General features: G+C 48.0%; 1 protein-coding gene across 4 annotated transcripts in view; it reads right to left on the reverse strand.

The window, feature by feature from the left end:
• Positions 1-17,437: 17,437 nt before the first annotated feature.
• gne (glucosamine (UDP-N-acetyl)-2-epimerase/N-acetylmannosamine kinase) overlaps positions 17,438-23,468 on the reverse strand; it is a 52,010-nt gene continuing 45,979 nt past the window's right edge. For 3 of the 4 annotated variants that reach the window (XM_052034747.1, XM_052034759.1, XM_052034768.1), the window contains one exon: positions 17,438-22,136. In XM_052034747.1, the coding sequence (XP_051890707.1) occupies positions 21,901-22,136 (236 nt within the window). In that variant the 3' untranslated portion in view covers positions 17,438-21,900. The remainder of the gene's footprint in view (positions 22,137-23,468) is intronic. The other variant, XR_007957882.1, reaches the window with a different exon arrangement.

The following is a 23,468-nucleotide window of genomic DNA, read 5'->3' on the forward strand; positions in this document are numbered from 1 at the left end:
TCATGTGCTCCGTATGCAGTATGTGGGAAGTCAGGGACAACACACTTGTCCCTGATGACTACCTGTAAAAGGTGCATCCAGCTGCAGCTCCTGACAAACTGAGGTAGGGAACTGGAGCTGGATGAACTCCAGATCATTCGTGAGGCAGAGGCAGACACAGACAGGAGCTTCAGGGAGATAGTCAGCTGGGTGACTGTCAGGAAAGGAAGGGGTATAGACCAAAAGAGCAGAGCACCCCTATGGCCGTTCCCATCAACAATAAGTATACCTTTTTGGATACTGCTGGTGGGGACAACTCACCAGGGACAAGCTGCAGTGGTCGCGTCTCTGGCATTGAGACGGGACCCTCAGCTCAGAAAGGAAGGAGGGAAAAGAAGAGAACTGTAGTGATAGGGGATTCGATAGTTAGGGGGACAGATAGGAGGTTCTGTGGGAGAGATCGAGAATCCCAGATGGTCTGTTGCCTTCCTGGTGCCAGGGTCCACGATATCTCGGATTGAGTTTTACTTTTTTATCTATTTTTTAATAGTGTTTTAATTATAAGGGTTAGTTTTTAATAGGGTTGTGATTATTAGGGTTAGATTTTTATAAGGTTCTTTTTTAAGTGTTTCTATAAGTTTTATTCGGGAAGAGTGGGGGCTGGACTGCGCAGGCGCGGCACGGGCAGTTTAAAAAGTGGGGAGAGAGAAAAAGTCTTCAGAGGCTTCGTGGGTTTTGCTTCGGAAGACTTCAGAGCAGATAAGTTTTAGGTTTTACTTTTTTATCTATGTTTTAATAGGGTTTTAATTTTCAGGGTCCGTTTTTAATCGGGTTGTGATTATTCGGGTTAGATTTTCATAAGGTTCTTTTTAAAGTGTTTCTATAAGTTTTAATCGGGAAGAGTGGGGGCTGGACTGCGCAGGCGCAGCACGGGCAGTTTAAAAAGCAAACTACCATATCCAATGGGCAGCGTCGGAGCGGGCAGCTGAGTGAGAGGGAGCAGAGTGGTTGGGCTTTGGCTTAAGGGGCTTCGGCGTAAGGGGGCAAGGCAGGTGAGCAGCTGGTAGGTAGGTAAAGCTAAGGTTTACCTGTTATCTGTTACAAATTTTTAAGTAGGGAAAACTAGAGGATTAAAAAAAAGGAATTAGTTCAGATGGAGGACATGGTGGTGTGCTGCAGCTGCTTGATGTGGGAACTCGTGGACCTTGCTGCGGTCCACGATGGCCACATCTGCAGTAAGTGCTTGAGGCTGGAGGAACTTCGGCTAAAAATCGATAAGCTGGAGTTACAGCTTCAAACACTGCGAAGTATCAGGGAGGGGGAGAGTTTTGTAGATACTGTACATAAGGAGATGGTCACCTCCCCTTAGAGCAGGTAATTCTGGAGTCCAGGAAGTAGATAGAACGGTGACTGTCAGGGGAGGGAAAAGAAAAAAGAAAACGAACAGGCAAATAGAGCAGAGAACCCCGGAGGCTGTTCCCCTCAGTTACAGGTTTTCCGCTTTGGAATCTGTTGAGGGAGATGACCTGCTGGGGCCTAGCAGCAGTAGCCAGGTCTGTGGCACTGGGACCGGTGCTGCTGCTCAGAAGGGAAGGGAGGAGAAGAGGAAGGCAGTAGTGATAGGGGACTTGATAGTCAGGGAAACAGATAGGAGGTTCTGTGGCAGTGAGCATGAATCCTGGATGGTTTGTTGCCTCCCAGGTGCCAGGGTCCACGATGTCACTGATCGGGTCCACAGGATTCTAGAGCGGGAGGGAGAACAGTCAGAAGTCGTGGTTCATGTTGGTACCAAAGACATAGGTAGGAAGGGGGATGAGGTCCTGAAAAGTGAGTTTAGTGAGCTAGGGAGAAGGCTGAAGGACAGGACCTCGAGGGTAGCAATCTCAGGATTGCTGCCAGTGCCACATGATAGTGAAGGTAGGAATAGGAGAAGATGGCAGATAAATGTATGGCTGAGAAGTTGGTGCAGGAGGGAGGGTTTTAGATATTTGGATCATTGGGATCTCTTCTGGGGAAGGTGGGACCTGTACAGAGAGGACAGGTTACACCTGAACATGAGGGGGGCCAATATCCTTGCGGCCAGGTTTGCTAGGGTGGTTCAGGAGGGTTTAAACTAGATTGCGAGGAGGAAGGGAACCGGACGAGTAGGTCAGAGGAAGAAGGGGATGGGGAAAAGTCAGATCTGACAGGTAGAGAGGCTTTGAGGAAGGAGAAGCGGAATACAGGGTATAAAAGTAATGAGGTGGATGGGCTAAAGTGCATTTACTTAAATGCGAGAAGCATCAGGAATAAGGGAGGTGAAGTGAAAGCTTGGATAAGTACATGGGACTATGATATTGTGGCTATTACAGAGACATGGCTGACATCGGGGCAGGAATGGATATTGAATATTCCTGATTTTCAGTGTTTTAAAAGGGATAGGGAGGGGGGGAGAAGAGGAGGATGGGTGGCGATACTGGTCAGGGACACTGTTACAGCTGCAGAAAGGGTAGATAATGTAGAAGGATCCTCTCTAGAGTCAATATGGGTGGAAGTTAGGAAAAAGAAAGGGGCAGTTACGCTCCTGGGAGTATTCTATAGGCCCCCTGGTAGCAGTAGGGATACTGAGAGCAGATTGGGAGGCAGTTTTTGGAAAGATGCGAAAATAACAGGGTTATTATAATGGGAGACTTCAACTATCCAAATATTGATTGGCACCTACTTAGTACCAAAGGTTTAGACGGGGCACAATTTGTTAAGTGCGTCCAGGACAGATTCCTGACGCAGTATGTTGACAGGCCGACTAGAGGGAATGCCATGTTAGATCTAGTTTTAGGTAATGAACCGGGTCAGGTGACAGATCTATCGGTGGGTGAGCATTTGGGGGACAGTGACCATTGCTCCATAACCTTTAGTATTGTCATGGGCAAGGATAGGAGCAAAGAGGACGGGAAGATATTTAATTGGGGGAAGGCAAATTACGGGGCTATAAGGCGAGAACTTGGGAGTGTAAATTGGGGTGACATTTTTGAAGGGAAATGTACTACGGAGGTGTGGTCGATGTTTAGGGATCTTTTGCAGGATGTTAGGGATAAATTTGTCCCAGTGAGGCAGAGAAGGAATGGCAGGGTGAAGGAACCGTGGGTGACGAGAGAGGTGGAACAACTAGTTAGGAAGAAGAAGGCAGCATACATAAGGTGTAAGCAGCAAGGATCAGACAGGGCCTGTGAGGAATATAGAGTAGCAAGGAAGGAACTTAAGAAAGGACGAAGGAGAGCAAGAAGGGGACATGAAAAGGCTTTGGCGAGTAGGGTTAAGGAGAATCCCAAGGCTTTTTTCTCGTACGTAAAGAGCAGAAGGATGGCTAGAGTAAAGGTAGGTCCGATTAAGGACAAAGGTGGGAGGATGTGCCTGGAAGCTGTGGAAGTGGGTGAGGTTCTCAATGGATATTTCTCTTCAGTATTCACCAAGGAGAGGGGTCTTGATGATGCTGAGGACAGTGTTGGTGAGGGTAATGTTCTAGAGTATGTAGATATTAAGAGAGAGGATGTGTTGGAGTTGTTAGAAAATATTAGGACAGATAAGTCCCCAGGGCCTGACGGAATATTCCCCAGGCTGCTTTGTGAGGTGAGGGAGGAGACTGCTGAACCGTTGGCTAGGATCTTTGAGTCCTCGTTGTCAACGGGGATGGTACCGGAGGATTGGAGGGTGGCGAATGTTGTCCCCTTATTCAAAAAAGGTAGTAGGGATAGTCCAGGGAATTACAGACTGGTGAGCCTTACGTTTGTGGTGGGCAAGCTGTTGGAAAGGATTCTAAGAGATAGGATCTATGAGAATTTGGAGAATTATGGACTGATTAGGGACAGCCAGCATGGCTTTGTGAAGGGAAGATCTTGCCTCACAAGCCTGATAGGGTTCTTTGAGGAGGTGACCAGGAAGATTGATGAGGGTAGTGCAGTAGATGTGGTCTACATGGATTTTAGTAAGGTGTTTGACAAGGTTCCGCATGGTAGGCTTCTTCAGAAGGTCAGAGGCCAAGGGATCCAGGGAAGCTTGGCTGTGTGGATTCAAAATTGGCTTGCCTGTAGAAAGCAGAGGGTTGTGATGGAGGGAGTGCATTCGGATTGGAGGGCTGTGACTAGTGGTGTCCCGCAGGGATTGGTTCTGGGACCTCTACTTCTTGTGATATTTATTAACGACTTAGATGAGGGGGTGGAAGGCTGGGTTAGCAAGTTTGCAGATAACACAAAGATCAGTGGTGTTGTGGATAGTGTGGAGGGCTGTCGAAGCTTACAGAGGGATATTGATAGGATGCAGAGCTGGGCTGACAAGTGGCAGATGGAGTTCAATCCAGAGAAGTGTGAGGTGGTACACTTTGGAAGGACAAACTCCAAGGTGGGGTACAAGGTAAATGGCAGGATTCTGGGCAGTGTACAGGATCAGAGGGATCTGGGGGTTCCTATCCACAGATCACTGAAAGTTGCCTCGCAGGTGGAGAGAGTAGTTAAGAAAGTTTATGGGATGTTAGCTTTCATAAGTCGTGGGATCGAGTTTAAGAGCTTCAAAGTGATGATGCAGCTTTACAAAACTCTGGTTAGGTCCAGCTCTGCATCCTATGGTGTCCAGTTCTGGTCTCCTCATTATAGGAAGGATGTGTAGGCGTTGGAAAGGGTGCAGAGGAGATTTACCAGGATGCTGCCTGGATTAGACAGTATGGATTATGAGGAGAGACTAAAGGAGCTGGGGCTGTTCTCATTGGAGAGAGGGAGGATGAGGGGAGATATGATAGAGGTATAGAAGATATTAAGAGGAATAGATAGAGTGGACAGCCAGTGCCTCTTTCCCAGGGCACCAATGCTCAGAACAAGAGGACATGGCTTTAAGGTATTGGGTGGGAAGTTCAAGGGAGATGTCAGAGGGAGGTTTTTCACCCAGAGAGTGGTTGGTGCATGGAATGCGCTGCCTGGGGTGGTGGTGGAGGTTGATACGTTGGTCAAGTTCAAGAGATTGTTAGATAAGCATATGGAGGAATTTAAGTCAGAGGGATATGTGGGAGGAAGGGGTTAGATAGTCTTAGGTGTGGTTTGAAGGGTGGCACAACATGGTGGGCCGAAGGGCCTGTATTGTGCTGTATTGTTCCATGGTTCTATGGAGTTCTCGATATTCTCAGGAGGGAGGGTGAGCAGCCAGATGTCATGGTCCACGTAGGGACCAATGATGTGGATAGGAAAGAGGAGGAGGTCCTGCAAAGAGAGTGTAGAGAATTAGGTGCAGAGTTGAAGGACAGGACCTCCAAGGTTGCAATCTCAGGATTGCTGCCCGTGTCACGAGCTAGTGACGCTAGAAATAGGAGGATCATGCAGGTAAATATGTGGCTAAGGAACTGGTGCAGGAGGGAGGGCTTCATGTTTCTAGATAATTGGGCTTTGTTCCAGGGAAGGTGGGACCTGTTCCGACGGGACAGTTTGCACCTGAACTGGAGGGGGACTAACATACTTGCGGGTAGGTTTGCTGGTGCTGCTCCGGGGGGTTTAAACTAGATTTGAGGGGGAGGGGAACCAGAGTGTTAGAGCAGATAGTGAGATGGAGGAGGGAAAAGGTCATGCGAGGTCTGCAGGTATCGACAGAAATCAAAGGTTTGTACGTGATAGAAGTGTTCACAGGTGCATCTATTTCAATGCAAGTAGTATTGTAGGTAAAGCAGATGAATTTAGGGCGTGGATTGGCACGTGGGATTATGAAATTATTGCTATATTGCTATATAGACTTGGATGCAGGAGGGGCAGGACTGGCAGCTTAATGTTCCGGGGTTCTGTTGTTTCAGAAGTGATGGGGGGAGGGATGAAAGGGGGAGAAGTGGCATTACTAGTCAGGGAAAATATCACGGCTGTGCGTAGACAGGACAGCCCGGAGGGCCTGTCTACAGAGGCCATATGGATGGAGCTGAGGAACAGGAAAGGTATGGCCACACTAATAGGGTTGTATTATAGACCGCCCAATACTCAGAGAATTGGAGGAACAAATCTGTAGTGAGATAGCAGACCGATGTAAGAAACAGAAAGTTGTAATAGTAGGGGATTTTAACTTTCCACATATTGACTGGGACTCCCACACTGTGAAAGGGTTGGATGGCTTGGAATTTGTTAAGTGTGTTCAGGAAAGTTTTCTAAATCAATATATAGAGGTACCAACGAGAGAGAATGCAATACTTGATTTCCTATAAGGGAACAAGACAGGTCAGGTGACAGAAGTATGTGCAGGTGAACATTTTGGGTCCAGTGACCATAATGTCATTAGTTTCAGGTTAATTATGGATAAGGATAGGTCTGGTCCTTGAGTTGAGGTTCTAAATTGGAGAAAGGCCAATTTTGTGGAACTGAGAAAGGATCTAGGAAGAGTGGATTGGGATAAGTTGTTTTCTGGCAAGGATGTGCTCAGTAAGTGGAAGGCCTTCAAAGGTGAAACTTTGAGAGTGCAGAGTTTGCATGTTCCTGCCAGGATTAAAGGCAAAGTTAACAAGCAAAGGGAACCTTGGTTTTCAAGGGATATTGGCGATCTGGTTAAGAAAAAGAGAGAGGTGTATAGCAGGTATAGACAACTAGGAACAAATGAGGTACTTGAAGAGTATAGAAAAAGTAAGAAAATACTAAAAAAGGAAATCAGGAAGGCAAAAAGAAGACATGAGGTTGCTTTGGCAGATAATGTGAAGGTAAATCCAAAGGGTTTCTATAAGTATATTAAGAGTAAAAGGATAATAAGGGACAAAATTGATCCCCTAGAAGATCAGAGTGGTCGTCTATGTGTGGAGCCTCAGGAGATGGGGGAGATCTTAAACAGTGTTTTTGCATCAGTATTTACTCAGGAAACTGGCATCGTGGATATGGAAGGAAGGGAAACAGGCAATAGTGTCATGGAACATAGAGAGATTAAAGAGGAGGAGGTGCTTGCTGCCTTACAGCGAATAAAGGTAGATAAATCCCCCGGGCCTGATAAGATATTTCCTCGGACCTTGAGAGAGACTATTGTAGAAATTGCAGGGGCCCTGGCAGATATATTTAAAATGTCCTTAGCCACGGGTGCGGTGCCGGAGGAGTGGAGGATAGCTCATGTAGTTCCGTTGTTTAAAAAAGGATCTAAAAGTAAACCAGGTAATTACAGGCCAGTGAGCCTGACATCAGTAGTGGGTAAATTATTGGAAGGTGTTCTGAGAGATCGGATATACAAGTATTTGGACAGCTAAGGGCTGATTAAGGATAGTCAGCATGGCTTTGTGCGTGGTAGATGGTGTTTAATGAATCTTGTAGAGTTTTTCGAGGAGGTTACCAAGAAAGTAGATGAAGGAAAGGCTGTGGATGTTGTCTCCATGGACTTTAGTAAGGCCTTTGACAAGGTCCCACATGGGAGGTTAGTTCAGAAGGTTCAGACACTAGGTATCCATGGAAAGGTTGTAAACTGGATTTGAAATTGGCTGTGTGGGAAAGGACAGAGAGTGGTAGTGGATGATTGTCTCTCAGACTGGAGGCCTGTGACTAGTGGTGTGCCTCAGGGATCTGTGCTGGGGCCATTGTTGTTTGTTGTCTATATCAATGATCTAGATGATAATGTGGTAAATTGGATCAGCAAGTTTGCTGATGACACTAAGATTGGAGGCGTAGTGGACGGTGAGGAAGGCTTTCAAAGCTTGCAGAGGGATCTGAACCAACTGGAAGAATGGGCCAGAAAATGGCAGATGGAATTTAATGCAGACGTGTGAGGTGTTGCATTGTGGAAGGACAAATCAAGGTAGGACATACACAGTAAATGGTAGGGCACTGAGGAGTGCGGAGGAACAAAGGGATCTGGGAGTTCAGATACATAATTCCCTGAAAGTGGCGTCGCAGGTAGACAGGGTTGTAAAGAAGGCTTTTGGCACCCTGGCATTCATAAATCGAAGTATTGAGTGTAGGAGTTGGGATGTTATGGTGAGGTTGTGTAAGACATTGGTGAGGCCAAATTTGGAGTATTGTGTGCAGTTCTGGTCACCTAACTATAGGAAGGATATTTGTAAGATTGAAAGAGTGCAGAGGAGATTTAGTAGAATGTTGCCAGGTCTTCAGGAGTTGAGTTACAGGGAAAGATTGAACAGGTTAGGACTTTATTCCTTGGAGCGTAGAAGAATGAGGGGAGATTTGATAGAGGTTTACAAAATTATGAGGGGTATAGACAGAGTTAATGCGAGTAGGCTCTTTCCACTTAGATTAGGAGAGATGTACGAGAGGACATGGCTTTAGGGTGAAAGGGGAAAGGTTTAGGGGGAACATTAGGGGGAACTTCTTCACTCAAAGAGTGGTGGGAGTGTGGAACGAGCTGCCATCTGATGTAGTAAATGTGGGCTCACTCTTAATTTTTAAGAATAAATTGGATGGGAAATACATGGACGGGAGAGGTCTGGAGGGTTATGGACTGTGTGCAGGTCAATGGGACTAGCGGAATAAAGTTTCAGCACAGACTAGAAGGGCCGAATGGACTGTTTTCTGTGCTGTAGAGTTCTATGGTTCTAAGTTCCAGTCTCTGATCTATCTCTGACTTATTTGCCTTACAATCTTGGGTAAAGTGTCTACTTTGGAATAACTAAACCTCACCCTTCTAGAACCATCCTTCATTCCAGACCGTTGCTTCCACTTACGTCTGGGATGTGTGTAGGTTTATTAGGTTTCTCTTCTATTTTCATCGGGTCTATCAGCTCACAGTCTTGTCTGTGTTTAGCTCACGGCTCTGGGAACTCTTGACATCATCCATCGACACCACCCTGGCTCCATCCCCTGCTGATCAGGGCTGCTGTGGCCATGTCTTCTCTCTGGATCTCATACATTTGCTGACCTTGACTTAACCTTGTAACTCCTCTCTTGCCTGAGTCTATGGCACACCTGCCCTACGTAGTGCATCTCTCGCCAGGACAGTACCTCATTGTTTGGCCACACCCAGAAATCAACTGGAAGGCGCATTCCCTCTGCACCTGAGGTTCACTTCTCTCTGTCCTCCAGTTGTGGGCAGGGGCAGGGCAGTTATCGATACTGATGCCCCGCATCACCAATGTGTGGCATTGTTGGACCCCATTAAAGCTCCTGTTTACATCTGTGGGTGACTGGTCCTGGCAATGGGGGCTGCCAGCTGTTGAGCTGACCGGGGTGTTGTCTTTAGTGGTTCAATACCCAGCTCAGCAGTCAGCGGAGAGGACTCTGCTGCCATTTCCGCCTGTCTTGGAGGGTGACCCTCACACCTTCCTCCCTTGTTAGGACACTACCTCCAGTCATGGTCCACGTCCGGTGCCGCCGTCGCACGCGAAGTGCCCTTGTCACTGGCACACAAAGCAGGTTCTCTGTGTCCCTGCAGCAACTCCCATTCACCCTGCAACTGCCCTTCCCTCTCCTCCGGTCTATCTCCCCGGCCCATGATACCATTGTGGGGTAGGTCAATCCCACAGCGATCCCCAAGTCCAAGACCTCCTGATGGGCTGAGCTCAGCATTTTCAGGAAGACTGGATCATCTCTCCCCGGATTGTCCAGCCCTGAGTATTGGTATTGGTGTTGGTTTATTATTGTCACTTGTACCGAGGTACAGCAAAAAGCTTGTCTTACAAACCGATCGTACAGGTCAATTCATTATTCCTCACAGACCCAGTATTTTTGCTCCGGATAGTTCGTGCCTGGGGCATCAGCTCTCTCTGAACCACTGTCTCTATCATTTCCCAGCTCTCCCTGCGCCCCAGTCGCTGCCTCACTGCCATACCTCTCCTCGTCACTGGCTCTCCCATTCATTGTCCACGTTCCAACCCGCACCTCCTGGGCAACCCTGTCCCACATTTCTTGGACACTCAGCTTTAACCAACACGTCAATGTCTTTGGGGCACATCTGGTGGACTTCCATCATTTCTTCCAACTTATTCCAAATTTCTGCGTCGCCACACGCGACTCTAATTGAGGGCAGCTCAGACAGAAGGCCCTGCTTCTGCCCTGGGGCAAAGGGTTTGTGCATGCTGTTGATGAGTGAATGGCTGGTTGGGTCTGAGCCTGCTGTTGTCTGCTCTCCGTAGCTGCCATCTGACAGGCAGCGCTGGGTGTGACCTCTCCCATTTGTGGGCACTTTCCCCTGTCAACTTCCTGGTCAAGCACTTCCCCATCTACCTCATCGCCCCCTTCAGTCATTCCCATGGCTGCTACCCAGCGAGGTACCATACCACCTTATCCCATGTAAAACTCTGGTCAGACCACACTTGGGGTATTGTGTTCAGTTCTGGCTGCCTCATAAAAGGAAGGATGTGGAAGCTTTAGAGAGGATGCAGAGGAGATTTACCAGGATGTTGCCTGGATTGGAGAGCACGTCTTATGAGGATAGGTTGAGTGAGCTGGGGCTTTTCTCTTTGGAGAGAAGGAGGATGAGAGGTGACTTGATAGAGGTGCACAAGATGATAAGAGGCATAGATCGAGTGGACAGTCAGAGACTTTTTCCCAGGGCGACAATGGCTAACACGAGAGTGCATAATTTTAATGTGATTGGAGGAAGGTATAAGGGGGATGTCAGGGGTAAGTTTTTTACACAGAGTGGTGGGTGCGTGGAACGCACTGCCGGCAGAGGTTGTGGGGGCAGATACATTAGGGGTATTTAAGAGACTCTTAGATAGACACATGAATGAGAGAAAAATGGGGGGCTGTGTGGAAAGGAAGGGTTAGATAGATCTTAGAGCAGGATAAAATGTCGGCACACCATTGTGGGCCGAAGGGCCTGTACTGTGCTGTAGTGTTCTATGGTCTATGTTCTAAGGTTGCAAAATAACTTCGCTGTAGGAGCAACACACAAAACGCTGGAGGAACTCAGCAGGTCAGGCAGCATCTATGGAGGAAAATGAACAGTCGACATTTCGGGTCGGGACCCTGCATCAGCTGCAGGCACCTTGCTTGGGGTCGGCTAATGTTTAAAGTTTGGCTGATGTAGACCAGGACGTCACATGGTCACAGCTTGAGTGGCCCCCACCCCCCGCCGTGGGCAGCAGCCTGCGCTCTGTAGACACCTTTTAATTTCAGAACTGATTACTGCTTCTAAGATTAAAATATTTAAGAACATTTCAACAGGTTTATTGTTTAAAGACTGGTTGATTCTTGATTGTATTAATCCCTGCTCCCTCGATTCTGTAACCTCTAAAAGAAGTCCCATGTCTGACAATTCCTGAACACCCTCATCATAACTGGGAGGAGAAACCAGTCCTGCAGGACTCGATATTTGGGTCTCCAACTTTACACAAAGAAACTTAAACTCAACCACCTCAGTGTTTCGACGTAGCAGCGAAATTGCCTTTGTTCCACTAATCACCTTCCCCGTGAACTCCACTCTCCTCTACTTTCATTTCAGATTTCCAGCATCTGCAGCGTTTTATTGTATTTCAGCAGAGATACATGCTGATGGTGGGACTGGGCATGGTGGGCTGAATGGCCTCTCTCTGACTGTTCCTCCACCACTGATGAACACCTCCCACTAACCTTCCGTCCCTCCGACCGAGGTCCAGTCTCGCCGGTCCGAGGTGAGACCCTCACAGTTCATCCTACGGCCCTTCCCAGGGTACAGTGCCCACCCCACACCCGTCACCTCCCCCACTCCACCCATTCCCCACCCCAACCATAGAACACTAGAGCACAGAAAACAGGCCATTCAGCCCTTCTAGTCTGTGCCAAAACGTTATTCGGCTAGTTCCATTTACCTGCACCCAGTCCATAACCCTCCAGACCTCTCCCGTCCATGTATCTATCCAATTTATTCTTAAAACAAAAGTGAGCCCGCATTTACTACATCAGATGGCAGCCCGTTCCATACTCTCACCATTCTCTGAGTGAAGAAGTTCTCCCTAATGTTCCCCCTAAACCTTTCTCCTCTCACCCTAAAGCCATGTCCGCTCGTACTTATCTCTCCTAATCTAGGTGGAAAGAGCCTACTCGCATTTACTCTGTCTATACCCCTCATAATTTTGTAAACCTCTATCAAATCTGCCCTCAATTCTTCTGCACTCCAAGGAATAAAGTCCTAACCTGTTCAATCTTTCCCTGTAACTCAACTCCTGTAAACCTGGCAACATCCTGGTAAATCTCCTCTGCACTCTTTCAATCTTACAAATATCCTTCCTATAGTTAGGTGACCAGAACTGCACACAATACTCCAAATTTGGCCTCACCAATGTCTTATACAACCTCACCATAACATCCCAACTCCTATACTCAAAGTTGAATGCCAGGATGCCAAAAGCCTTCTTTACAACCCTGTCTACCTGTGACGCCACTTTCAGGGAATTATGTATCTGAACTCCCAGATCCCTTTGTTCCTCCGCACTCCTCAGTGCCCTACCATTTACTGCGTATGTCCTACCTTGATTTGTCCTTCCAAAATGCAACACCTCACACTGGGGAGTGATCTAAAACATTGCTTTTCTTAACAAGAATGCTTTACCCAAAATATATTGGGTATTGTTATTGCACTGATTTAGAGTTTTAGTTCTTTTGGAAAGCTTGTTGTGATGTAATCACAGTGCGTGTCTCGTAAAATGCAAATGAATAGCCAGGATACAGGTTATTCTGGTCTCCCAGAATGCAAATGTATAAAGTGCTGGAAGTCCAGCCTGTGTCTGGGAAAATACAAATAACAGTTCAGCTCAGATCAGGGACTGAGTGAAAACAGCAGCAGTCCATTGCTGACCATTGGGAACCAGAGAGAAAGCAGCCTCGGTCCACAAACAATCTCGTTACAGGAAAATTAAATAACAACCACCCGCCTCCTGCCTTCATCCAACTGCTCCTGTAAGCATCCTATCTGGATGTATCTGGATGGTACGGCGACTGCTCTGCCCAGGACCGCAAGAAACTGCAGAGAGTTGTGGACACAGCCCAGTGCATCACGGACACCAGCCTCCCCTCCATGGACTCTGTCTTTACCTCTTGCTGCCTTGGTGAAGCAGCCAGCATAATCAAACCCCACCCACCCAGGACATTCTCTCTTCTCTCCTCTTCCATCAGGTAGAAGATACAGGTGCCTGAGGGCACGTACCACCAGACTTAAGGACAGCTTCTACCCCACTGTGATAAGACTATTGAACGGTTCCCTTATGCAATGAGATGGACTATGACCTCACGATCTACCTTGTTGTGACCTTGCACCTTATTGCACTGCACCTTCTCTGTAGCTATGACACCTTACTCTGTACTGTTATTTTTTTTTACCTGTACTACATCATTGCACTCTGTACTAACTTGAAGTAACTGCACTGTGTAATGAATTGACCTGTAAGATCGGTTTGTAAGACAAGTTTTTCACTGTACCTCGGTACAAGTGACAATAATAAACCAATACCAATACCAATGATGGAAGCAGGACCTACGGATGCAAGGGAATGGGAGCGGGAAGGTGAAGGACATGGGGAGAGCATGTCAGCATTGAAGTGTATTGGTAATTGTATATTGTAATGAAGGCTGGTTCTGGGTGTTAGATGTTTAATGAGGTAGAGATATTGGGAAAACAGATGGAAGGGATTTGAGTTATGGCAAAGAAACCAAGTTCCACAACCTTGACTGAGCCGAGAGAGAAGAAAGGTGCACAGAATGTCGGAAGGCGCTCACTCCAGCCTGGATGGGAGGGAACATCAAGCAGCTGGGCCCTTTCAGTGGGGGGAGCTAGAGGGGGATGTCTGGAGGGGGAGTCACTTGGGCAAGGTCCCTACAGCCATTCGAATATGAACCACTCCAAACTCTGTACCGGGTCAAAGGAACCTACCGGAGACGTGATTATTCTGACCCAGACAAGTCTCTGTGATGACAAAGGACATGACCTGTTACCTGTGAACCTGAGATAAATGTCCCTTGCCACACAGTAACCACTGACGGCCATGTCTGATCATCTGAAAGTGACACAGAGTCCAAATGGGCTAGGGATGCAACGGTTACCGCTATAGCTGGCAGCGGAGCATGGATCCCAGCGCCACCAACAAAGCCGCCATCTTTAAACACGTCGAGAGGGGACGTGTCCAGGAGGGGGATGTGGTCAATGCCTGGATCAATCACTGCAGGCAGCCAGTCAGCAACGATTGATAGTTTAGATGTACGTTCACAGAGGGACATAGTAGCCTAGTCATTGGGGACGAGATCCTTAGTGAAGGGCATTTTGCAGCCCAACTTCATTAGAATCTCAAGAAACAAAGGACTGCAGATGCTGGAATCTAGATGAAAACCACAATGATGCTGGAGGAACTCAGCAGGCCAGGCAGCATCCGTGGAGAAAAGCAGGCGGTCAACGTTTCGGGTCAGGACCCTTCAGGACTGAAGATAGGAAAAGGGGAAGCCCAATATATAGGAGGGAAAAGCAGAGCAGTGATAGGTGGACAAAAGAGGGGAGGTGGGGTGGGCACAAGGTGGTGATAGGTAGATGCTGGTCAGAGATAGTGATCGAGAAAAGAGAGAGAGGCTAGGAAAGGGAAGAAGAGAAGAAGGATGGTGGGGAAGGGGTGCGGGGGTCACTTAAAGTGGGAGAATTCAATGTTCATGCCGTTAGGCTGCAAGGTTCCAAGATGGAAAATGAGGTGCATTTCCTCCAGTTTGCGCTTGGAATTCTCCTGGCAGTGGAGGAGGCCGAGGACTGACATATCGGTGATAGTGTGGGAGGGGGAGTTGAAGTGACCGGCAATGGGGAGATGCAGATCGCGGTTACAGACAGAGCGCAGGTGTTCTGTGAAACGGTCACCAAGTCTGCGTTTGGTCTCACCACTGCAGAGGAGGCCACACTTGGAGCAGTGACTGCAGGAGAGGATATTAAGGGAGGTGCAGGTGAATCTCTGTCACACCTCAAAGGACTGTTTGGGTCCCTGGATGGAGGTGATGGAGGTGATGGAGGTGGTGTAGGAGCAGGTGTTGCCCCTATGGCGGGGGCAGTGGAAAGTTCCCGGGGTGGAAGCAGCAGGATGGGTGGGGGTGAACTAGGGAGTCGCGGAGAAAACGGTCCCTGCAAAAGACATAAAGGGGTGGGGAGGGGAAGATACGTTTGGTGGGGGGGTCCCGTTGGAGATGGCGGAAGTGGCGGAGGATGATGTGTTGGATACATAGGCTGGTGGGTGAAATGTGAGGACAAGGGGTCCCTATCCCTGTTGGGTCTGGGAGGGGTGGCCCCTCCTTTGATTATGTACATTGACTTTGGGAGACTGTAACGAGAAGGTCTACTTGTCGCAATGAATAAAGACTTTCATACCCACCAGTGTCTCCAGTGTGCTAATCACAGTCACAGAAGGGTCTCGGCCTTTCTCCAGATACTTGAATCACCAAGGCTTTCTCTGCTTTGGTGATTCAAATGCCCATCCAGACACTTCTTCAATGTTGTGTGAGTCTCTACCTCCACCAGCCCTCGGGCGGTGCGTTCCAACCTCCCTCAGGGAGAAGGTTCTTCCTCAGATCCCCTCTCAACCTCTTCCCCAGACCTATGCCCTCCGGGGTGAGGCAGCTCCGCCGTGGGGAAAAGTTTCCCACTCTCTGCCTTATTCCTCATAATTCTGTACATCTCTATCCGTTTCCCCCTCTGCTCCAAGGAAAGCAGTGTGTCTTGTAGCTGAGACACTGCATTACAGGAGTGACCTGGTGAACCTCCTCTGCACCCTCTCCAGTGCAGTCACATCCACCCACACGAGGGACAGGGTGGGGAGGGGACCTTCTGTTCGGTCACGTGGGACCTTTCCCGCCTCCGGCATTTTCTCAATGAAACTCCAGCCGCCTCCACAGTGACGCCCTGCGGTTAGCTTCGGAAATGGACATTTGCTAAACGGCGAATAGCGGCGCTCTTTCCTTGTTTGGAAGATATGCAAATAAGGCTTTGGTGCGGTGGTTCAATGAAAACTAAAGGCGTGTTCGAACAACACCGAAAGTAAACACGAAGCCTGGAGCTTTCCTGAGAGAATAATGTGAAATTCTAAGAAATGGACCTTGAAAATACTATGTCACCTTGTGGTTAAAGTGTCACGTTAAAACTTGGGTTTGCATCGCTGTACTCGGGTGGTGGGAGGAGGATTGTGGTCGGAAAAATAGTCTTTTCAGGCTGGGGTTTGCCGGTTGTGTTGACGCCGGTGGGGTCTGCAGATGCGGTGGTTGTAACCGCGACCGCGCTGTCTGTGCCCTTTCATTTCACACACAAATTCACTGATGCTGTGTTCCCCCAGCGAGTCGCCTGAAGTTCCCCGCCCGCTGTAACGCTGACCGATCGGTGACTGTCTGTGGTTTCTGAGTAAAGTCTGTTTTGGATTCACTAAAGGTTCTCCCCGGACGAGGACAGCCCATTGCACTCCGGCTGTGTTGGCGCCTGCGATGTCCCCAAATGCGGGTTGCAGGACTGCAAAATTTCGGACTGCGTTCGCATTCTCCTCTAGTCTGTGCTGAAAAATAGAACTGGCTCTGAGTGTTGTTCCGGCTGACAGTTTGCGAGCTTTTTGTCACAGTCTTTGTCATTTTCTTTCTCATTTTGTGACCTTCAAGAGATTCTGCTTGGGGTCTGGTTATTCTGCTGCAAGGAGACAACTTCATTGGTATGAAAGCAAGAATCACTAAGAAAGAATTGTGTCAAATTGTGTATATAACGCTTGCCTTCATCAGGTTGCACTGGGTGTATTGTGCGCAGTTCTGGTTGCCCCGACAGGAAAGATATGGAGGCTTAAGAGAAGGTGCAGAAGACGTTTACCTGGATGGTGTCTGGATTAGAGCATATTAGTGAGAGGCTGGACAAACTTTGATTGTTTTCCCCGGAGCATTAGAGGTCAAGTGGAGATGCGATAGTTTATAACATTGAGAGGCATGTAGGGAAGATAGTCTTTCCCCCACCCCCAGAGTGAAAAAGTCAAATACTAGCAGGTAGAAGTTTAAGGTGTTTAAAAGATGTGCAATGCAAGTTTTTCTTTTGCATTGCTAGGAGAGGCAGGTGGAAGCAGTTACAATAGCAACGTTTAAGAGGCATTTAGACAGGTAGGCTTAAGGGCCTGTTCTAATTTGCACTGAACAGCCTTTAGCCCCCCTTTTGTTTCTTGTCTTCTCTCTGCCCTCATTAATCCATCAACCTGATGAGTCCCTACACACTGCAATCAGCAGGGCAGCCTGGGTTCTCCCAGTGAGGTTTCTTTTTTCTGATCCATTCTCCATCTTCTCAGCAAATTTACCCGTTCTGAAGAATAATCTTTCACCTGAAATGAACTCTGTTTTGCCTGACCTGTTTAGTGTTTCCAGCATTGTCTGGTTTTACTTTGGATGTGCAGTGAGGACAATTTTCTGTTTATACAGTGTTTTCTTATTGCATCGACAACCATACCTGTTGGATCTGTTAATCCAAAATGTTCCTGCTTTGCTCCCTTTAATAAAAATTGAAAATGAAAGAACAGAAATTTGTCTTTCAAGAGGCAAGTAAAATTGATTACAGACTTTGACAAATCTTTTTTCATCAAATATTTTTATTTAGAATTTATCTATTTGGAACTTTTAATACATTAGGATCTCTAGCCTCAGAGGTGCCTCAGTAGAAGGTTCAAGGTTAAAGGCACAGTGCCAAGGAATGATGCACTGAATCTGTAAGCAACACAAGGCCAAGCAAACATCCAACTCAGAGTGTGTAAATTAATCCAAACAAAAAGAGAAACTCTACAAAAATCTTAAAGTCACCAAAATTAAAATGTATTTCAAACAGCTGAGAGCTGACACCACGAAACGTGGCCACCTTCAGTGGGCTGACACAAAGTGTGATTGTGACAAATGGACATTATTTTCAACTTCATATCGGACCCTTGTGTTTTGCCAGCCTCTGTTCTCACCACAGCACATCCCAAACTGCTTCACTGCCCTTACACTCAACAAGCTTTCACAACAAAACACAATCTATTCAAAAAAGACTGAATGAAGGATAAATACAAGAAGATTGCAGAGAATGCTTCAGCTCTTTAAAACAGTCCTCGGGAATGAGACATTCGCAAGAGGGAAGATGAGTTCTCAACATCTCCAGCACTGTAGGGCACCCTCAGTACTGCAGAGTGCTCCTCTGTACAGTCCTCCGGCACTGTGGGGCACCCTCAGTACTCCACTGAGTGTCAAGCCTAGACTTTTGTGCAAGGCTCCAATGTAGATAATTCAGTACCTCCGGCCTCGGAAGCGAGTTGCTCTCTGAGCCAGGGTTATCCAGCATGAGTGGGGGAACTGGAAGAGCAGTGTGTATTTCCAGTACACGTCACAGAAGACCGTGACAAATGGCGCACACAGAATTGATGTGGGACTGCTGACTGGGTCATAGCAGACTGCTCCAGGGGAACTGCTTGAGGGTTTGTAAGATTAAAAACTTCTTTAATGCTACAGCACAGAAATCCCCAACTTCCGTGTGCTAGTGTCCATGCCCCAGAACTCCTTCATCTCACCGTATTAGTGTGAAATATTAGATCTCCTGAATGGCTCTGCGGATAAATCCAAGCAGGAACATGAACAAGTGCAGGCTCACAGCCCACAGACTTGTCTGTACTTCAGGGGAAGTCAGGCTGGCAGACTCTCTCATCTGTTCCACTGACAATTCTTTCCACTGGCACGCCTCACTTTTATACTGTTCAAGGAGAAAGTGGCAGGTATATTCCTGCAATAAACTTTGGCTTAAGCTAATTTTACACCAGCTCTAGAGGAAAACTTTCAGTTCCAATCAATTCCAAAGGTCAGGCAAACACCATAAGTTCAGAGGGTGAGGAGAATTCAAGCTCAAGCTGCTGGATGTGGCCAGGGTGGAGTCTGTACGCCCAGCTTCACTGCCTTCCTCCGGTTACCCTTCCCTTCCTCAGGAACTGCCCCTTTACCACCTCCTTCCAACCACGAAGGGCCCTCAACAAGCCTCCCATGCGTCGCAGTGACTTAACAGTTGTACTGCCTTTTGTACATCAACTGCTCAGGATGGGATCGACTCTATATTGGGAGACTACCAGGCAGATCTCTCTTCATCAGCAAGCATTACCTGAGCTTCTGGTCACAGTAGTTCTTCACCTCACTCCCACACTGAGCTCAGTCTGTAGTCTGCACACTGCCCAGTGAAGTGCACCACATCTCCCAGCTTGGCAGCCTCCAGACCACACTGAGCTCAGTCTGTAGTCTGCACACTGCCCAGTGAAGTGCACCACATCTCCCAGCTTGGCAGCCTCCAGACCACACTGAGCTCACCAGTCAGACATACAGCACTCCTTCAGTAACTCAGATAATTATTCTGCACTTTCACCAGCTCCAGCCTGTTATCTTGCACTATTGCACCATTTAATCTCTCCTGACTTTGCCCTCAATCACATTTCCTCTTGTCGTCTACTCCCTACACCCCTATCTCAAACTATTCACAGTTCTGATGAAAGGTCACCCACCTGATGTGCAACACTGCTTCTCTCTCCACAGCTGCCGACTGACTTGCTGAGAAGCCCCTTTCTTACTTCGTGCTTTGGAGAACGAGGCCGGTAGGAAGCAGGAGACCACGTAGGTAATCGCCACTGTTCCGTTAGATCAGGCCTGACCCTCTGACTCGTCCATAGCTCCCAGCACAAACCCTGTCAACACCTCTCAGCTACGTGTGCCTCAGTGATCCCAGGAATCCTGCCTCCAAATGCAAACATTTCCTTGGTGACAAAGAGGGAAAACTGCACTGACTCCAGGTGTAGAAGGCCCAGCATCCTTTTCCCTCTGTCATCACGTTACTCCACCCACATGGACCTACCTGCAATCCTTCAACACAGACTCTGCATTTCTTTATCAGTGAAGTTACCTCCCCACTTCTCTGACCTTTCTACACGAATGTGAATGGTTCCTTTTGCAAACACACTGCAATGACCAGATAAAACCCAGCCCTCCCCATTTACCCCATTAATTTACCGTATTGTTCAGTACATGGTGCACTACTTTACATAATGTTCAAATTGAAGTTGCTTCATTTCCCTGATCGGAGTTTATTCGCTGATGCATCTTCACCCAAACTGTCACATGACTTTTCTCTCTGAATTTGTAACTCGCTGTCTCGTTTTAAACGAGAATCCTATCCCCAGTTCCAAGTATCCACTTCAAGGCCACTAGTCCCAGCCTGGTTTAGGTACAGCCCAACCCAACAGAACAATTTCCTCTTTCCCCTCCATTGGTCCCATGAAGCACATCTGTCCCCTACTCTCCCCTGTGCACATCTGTCCCCCAATGCTACCTGTACACTGTACTCTCACCTGTGCACATCTGTCCCCCAATGCTACCTGTACACTGTACTCTCACCTGTGCACATCTGTCCGCCACTCTCACCTGTGCCATGCTGCGACCACCCAGATGCTGGAACCCAAGGCAAGCTCACTGCCATTGATCTTCAGCGTTTTAGTTTGGTCCCTGACCCCTCAGTTCTCTCATTGCTGGTTCTGGTTCACGTGGATCCAAGTTGTTCTCCAACCATGAAGATGTCCCAGACTGGCAAAACCAGTGGGGGAACTGGCACAGAGGAGATGAGGCTGGGGTGGATCAGCCATGGTCATGTTGAATAGTGGGGTGGGACTGAGGGGCCGAGTGGCCTCCTCCTGCTGTTATTGTGCTCACTGTGGCCTGAACACTACCCTACTCTTTCACTCCTCCCAGCTGTTCAAGTTGGGCAGATTGCACTGTTCATCCCCTGCTCACATTCACCAACATCGTACCTCACATCTTCTGGACAAGATGCGAGGCTGAGGCTCCCCCAGCCTGGATCCTTGTTCAGTCACACCCTGCCATCCCTTGCCACAATGTCAGTCACAATGGACCTGGTCCCAGACCCTGGACCAGAGGCATGGGACAAATCTGTCAGTGGGCAAAATGACAGCAAGTCAATAGGAAATGTTCAAAACTAATTCAATGCAGAGCAGAGCTTTCACCATTGAAGGCCAGAGTCCTACAACAAGTAGCCATGGTGACACGGGAGGGGCAACAAACATTAATTGTGAAAAAACTAACATTAGATTGGGAGAAAAAGCAATGGCAAACTGACAGCAAGATTGGCAAAAGGGAACATTGGGAACCTGCAAGGGATGTCAAAATCAACACTGTTTTACATCAGGGAAATAACCAAGCCTGGTTCCAGTTAGTGTGGGTCCCTGGAAACTGGTAACACAAAATGTGGAAGCACCTAGACAATCACTTGACTTGCCAAAGCCCAAAGACCATGGATCAGGTGCTGGACAACAGAATGTGTCAGCATAGACGTGGTGGGCCGAAGGGCCTGGTTCTGTGCTGGGTGACTCTGTGACTCGAAAGTCAAGCAGAATAAGACCTTCCATCCATTTGTACAGAAAACAGTATCCTATGGAATCAGTACTGGGCCAAAGGTCAGCAGTGAGTTGGTGGGTGCCTCAGGGTTACAGGGGGTAACAGGACTGGTGGGATTGCACTGCTGGGAGTGGCATGACCTGATGGGCCAAATGACCTCCTTCCATGTTGTTATAGAGTTTTACATTTAAGTAATGTCTAACTTGAGTTATGTTTGTGGGAAATGACTCGTACCTAGACTGAAACACTGAACAGTCAGTCTCCACTTGTCCTACTGAGCGAAATCCCTTTAGATCATTTAATGAGGAAAAGCAGGCAATTATCCAACCCTTGTGGTTGACTGAACTCCAAATCTCTAGTTTGATTGGAACAGAACTTTTTCACATAGGATTGGCAGAAAATCTCAAGCCAAAGTTTATAAACCACCGGAAAACTTCACGGGAATACTTTTACCTCAATCCTTCCCGAACTGAGCGATGGAAGGCAGCAAGGAAAAGGCAAGCACAAGACAAGGCTGCTGATGGTGGAATGGATGAGGGAACACAGTCTGCACCTGATCTGCTCTAAAGCAGTCTCATTGCACCTTGAATAAATATTAAATAAAAGGGACCAAGATAAAACAAATTCAACTGGTCTAATAGGTCCTGCGTGTGGTGTAATCTAAGACCATACTGGCAGCTCCAAGCAGTGCTGGCTCAGACAGGCTGGAGACAGCCAGCTCCACTGTGCATGCAGAGGGCAGAGCTCTCTGGGCGATCATCTCTTTCACACCTTCCTCATAATGAGCAGCCAGAACTCCAGAGAGGATCACAAGAGAAGGGTTCACTGTGTGGAGAATGTTCACAATGCCAACCCCAAGAGCAGACCCAGCTGTGAGAAAGAACATTGAATAAGAATGACGTGATAAAATAGGCAGTACAACACAGCAAGGAGTCCAAGCAGTTCAGACAATGTACCTTCAGTCCACAGCAGTGACCCTGGGTTCCAACTCCTGGCACTTGAATTCTCTGCCCCACCCCCACCCCTGACCTTGTTGGAACAGTTCCAGCGCAAGGAATGGCACTCCCTGCCCCCCGAACACACTGCAGCCCCTCGGGCTCCCTGGAAGCAACTTTCCTCAGTAACGTGGCTGTACCTTGCTATTTTGTTTTTCTTCCCTTTCTCGTTTCTCTAACTGGTGGCTTTAAGTGATTGTTTTCTTGATAACTTTTTCTCCCTTCATATCTCTGCAACGTTAGACATAAACATTTAGAAAAATGAGGAGATCTCATTGAAACATAACTTTTCTAACGGGCCTTGGAGGCTGGATGCAGTGGGTGTTTCCCTGGACAAGACTCTGGGGTGGGGCAGACGTTTATGACTGAGATGAGGAACTCCCCCTCCCAGAGGGTGGGGAACCAGGAACTCCCCATCCACAGCTCAGCTCTGCCCCTGCCCAGCCCTTCAGCTACCAATACCCCATCCACAGCTCAGATCTGCCGATCGCCCGGCTCTTTTGGACAACACGCTCCACAATCATTTCATGGTCAATGAGTGACGTGCTGCAGGACTCAGAACACCCAGCAGGTCAGGCAGCATCTGTTAGTGTTCCAAGTCTGGGACCGTAACAAGGCGAATCTCTCTGATAGAGTGAGACCAAATGGGGTGGTTAAGATTGTGCTTCTTTGTCTGTGTCATGTGTTGCTAACATCAGGGCTGTGGGACAGCAAGTCAGCTTGTACTCATGAGGAGAGTTAAACAGAGGCAAATGAAAGGTGGACAACAGGCAGTAATGGCCGGTTCTCCAGTGTACAGGAGGGCACCTTGGGAACACTGAATGCAGGACAGTAGATGGGAAGAAGTGCTAGTGAATCAGTGCTTCACCTGGAGAGACGGTTGCTGAGCATGGAAAGGTGGACAAGGGAGTCACTAAGGGAGTGATCCCTTTGCAATGCTGAACGGAGAGGGCAGTGGAATGTGCCTGGTGATGGAATTGTATTGGAATTGGGTGAAACTGTGAAGGATGATCCGTTGAACGTGGAGGCTGGTGGGGCGGAGGGCGAGGACCCGGAGAGTAGAGCAGGTTCTTGCTCTGTCCAGGAGAGGGGTGAGAGCAGGGGTGCAGCGCATCGATGAGATATCTAGGAAGTGTTAGCATCAAAAACCTTTGAGGACAAGGAATTTGGAAGTGTTTTATGAGGAGGCAGGGGCTGAGCTGTTGTA

The sequence above is a fragment of the Pristis pectinata genome, chromosome 2, assembly GCF_009764475.1.
Source record: "Pristis pectinata isolate sPriPec2 chromosome 2, sPriPec2.1.pri, whole genome shotgun sequence".
NCBI classification, from domain to species: Eukaryota; Metazoa; Chordata; class Chondrichthyes; order Rhinopristiformes; family Pristidae; genus Pristis; species Pristis pectinata.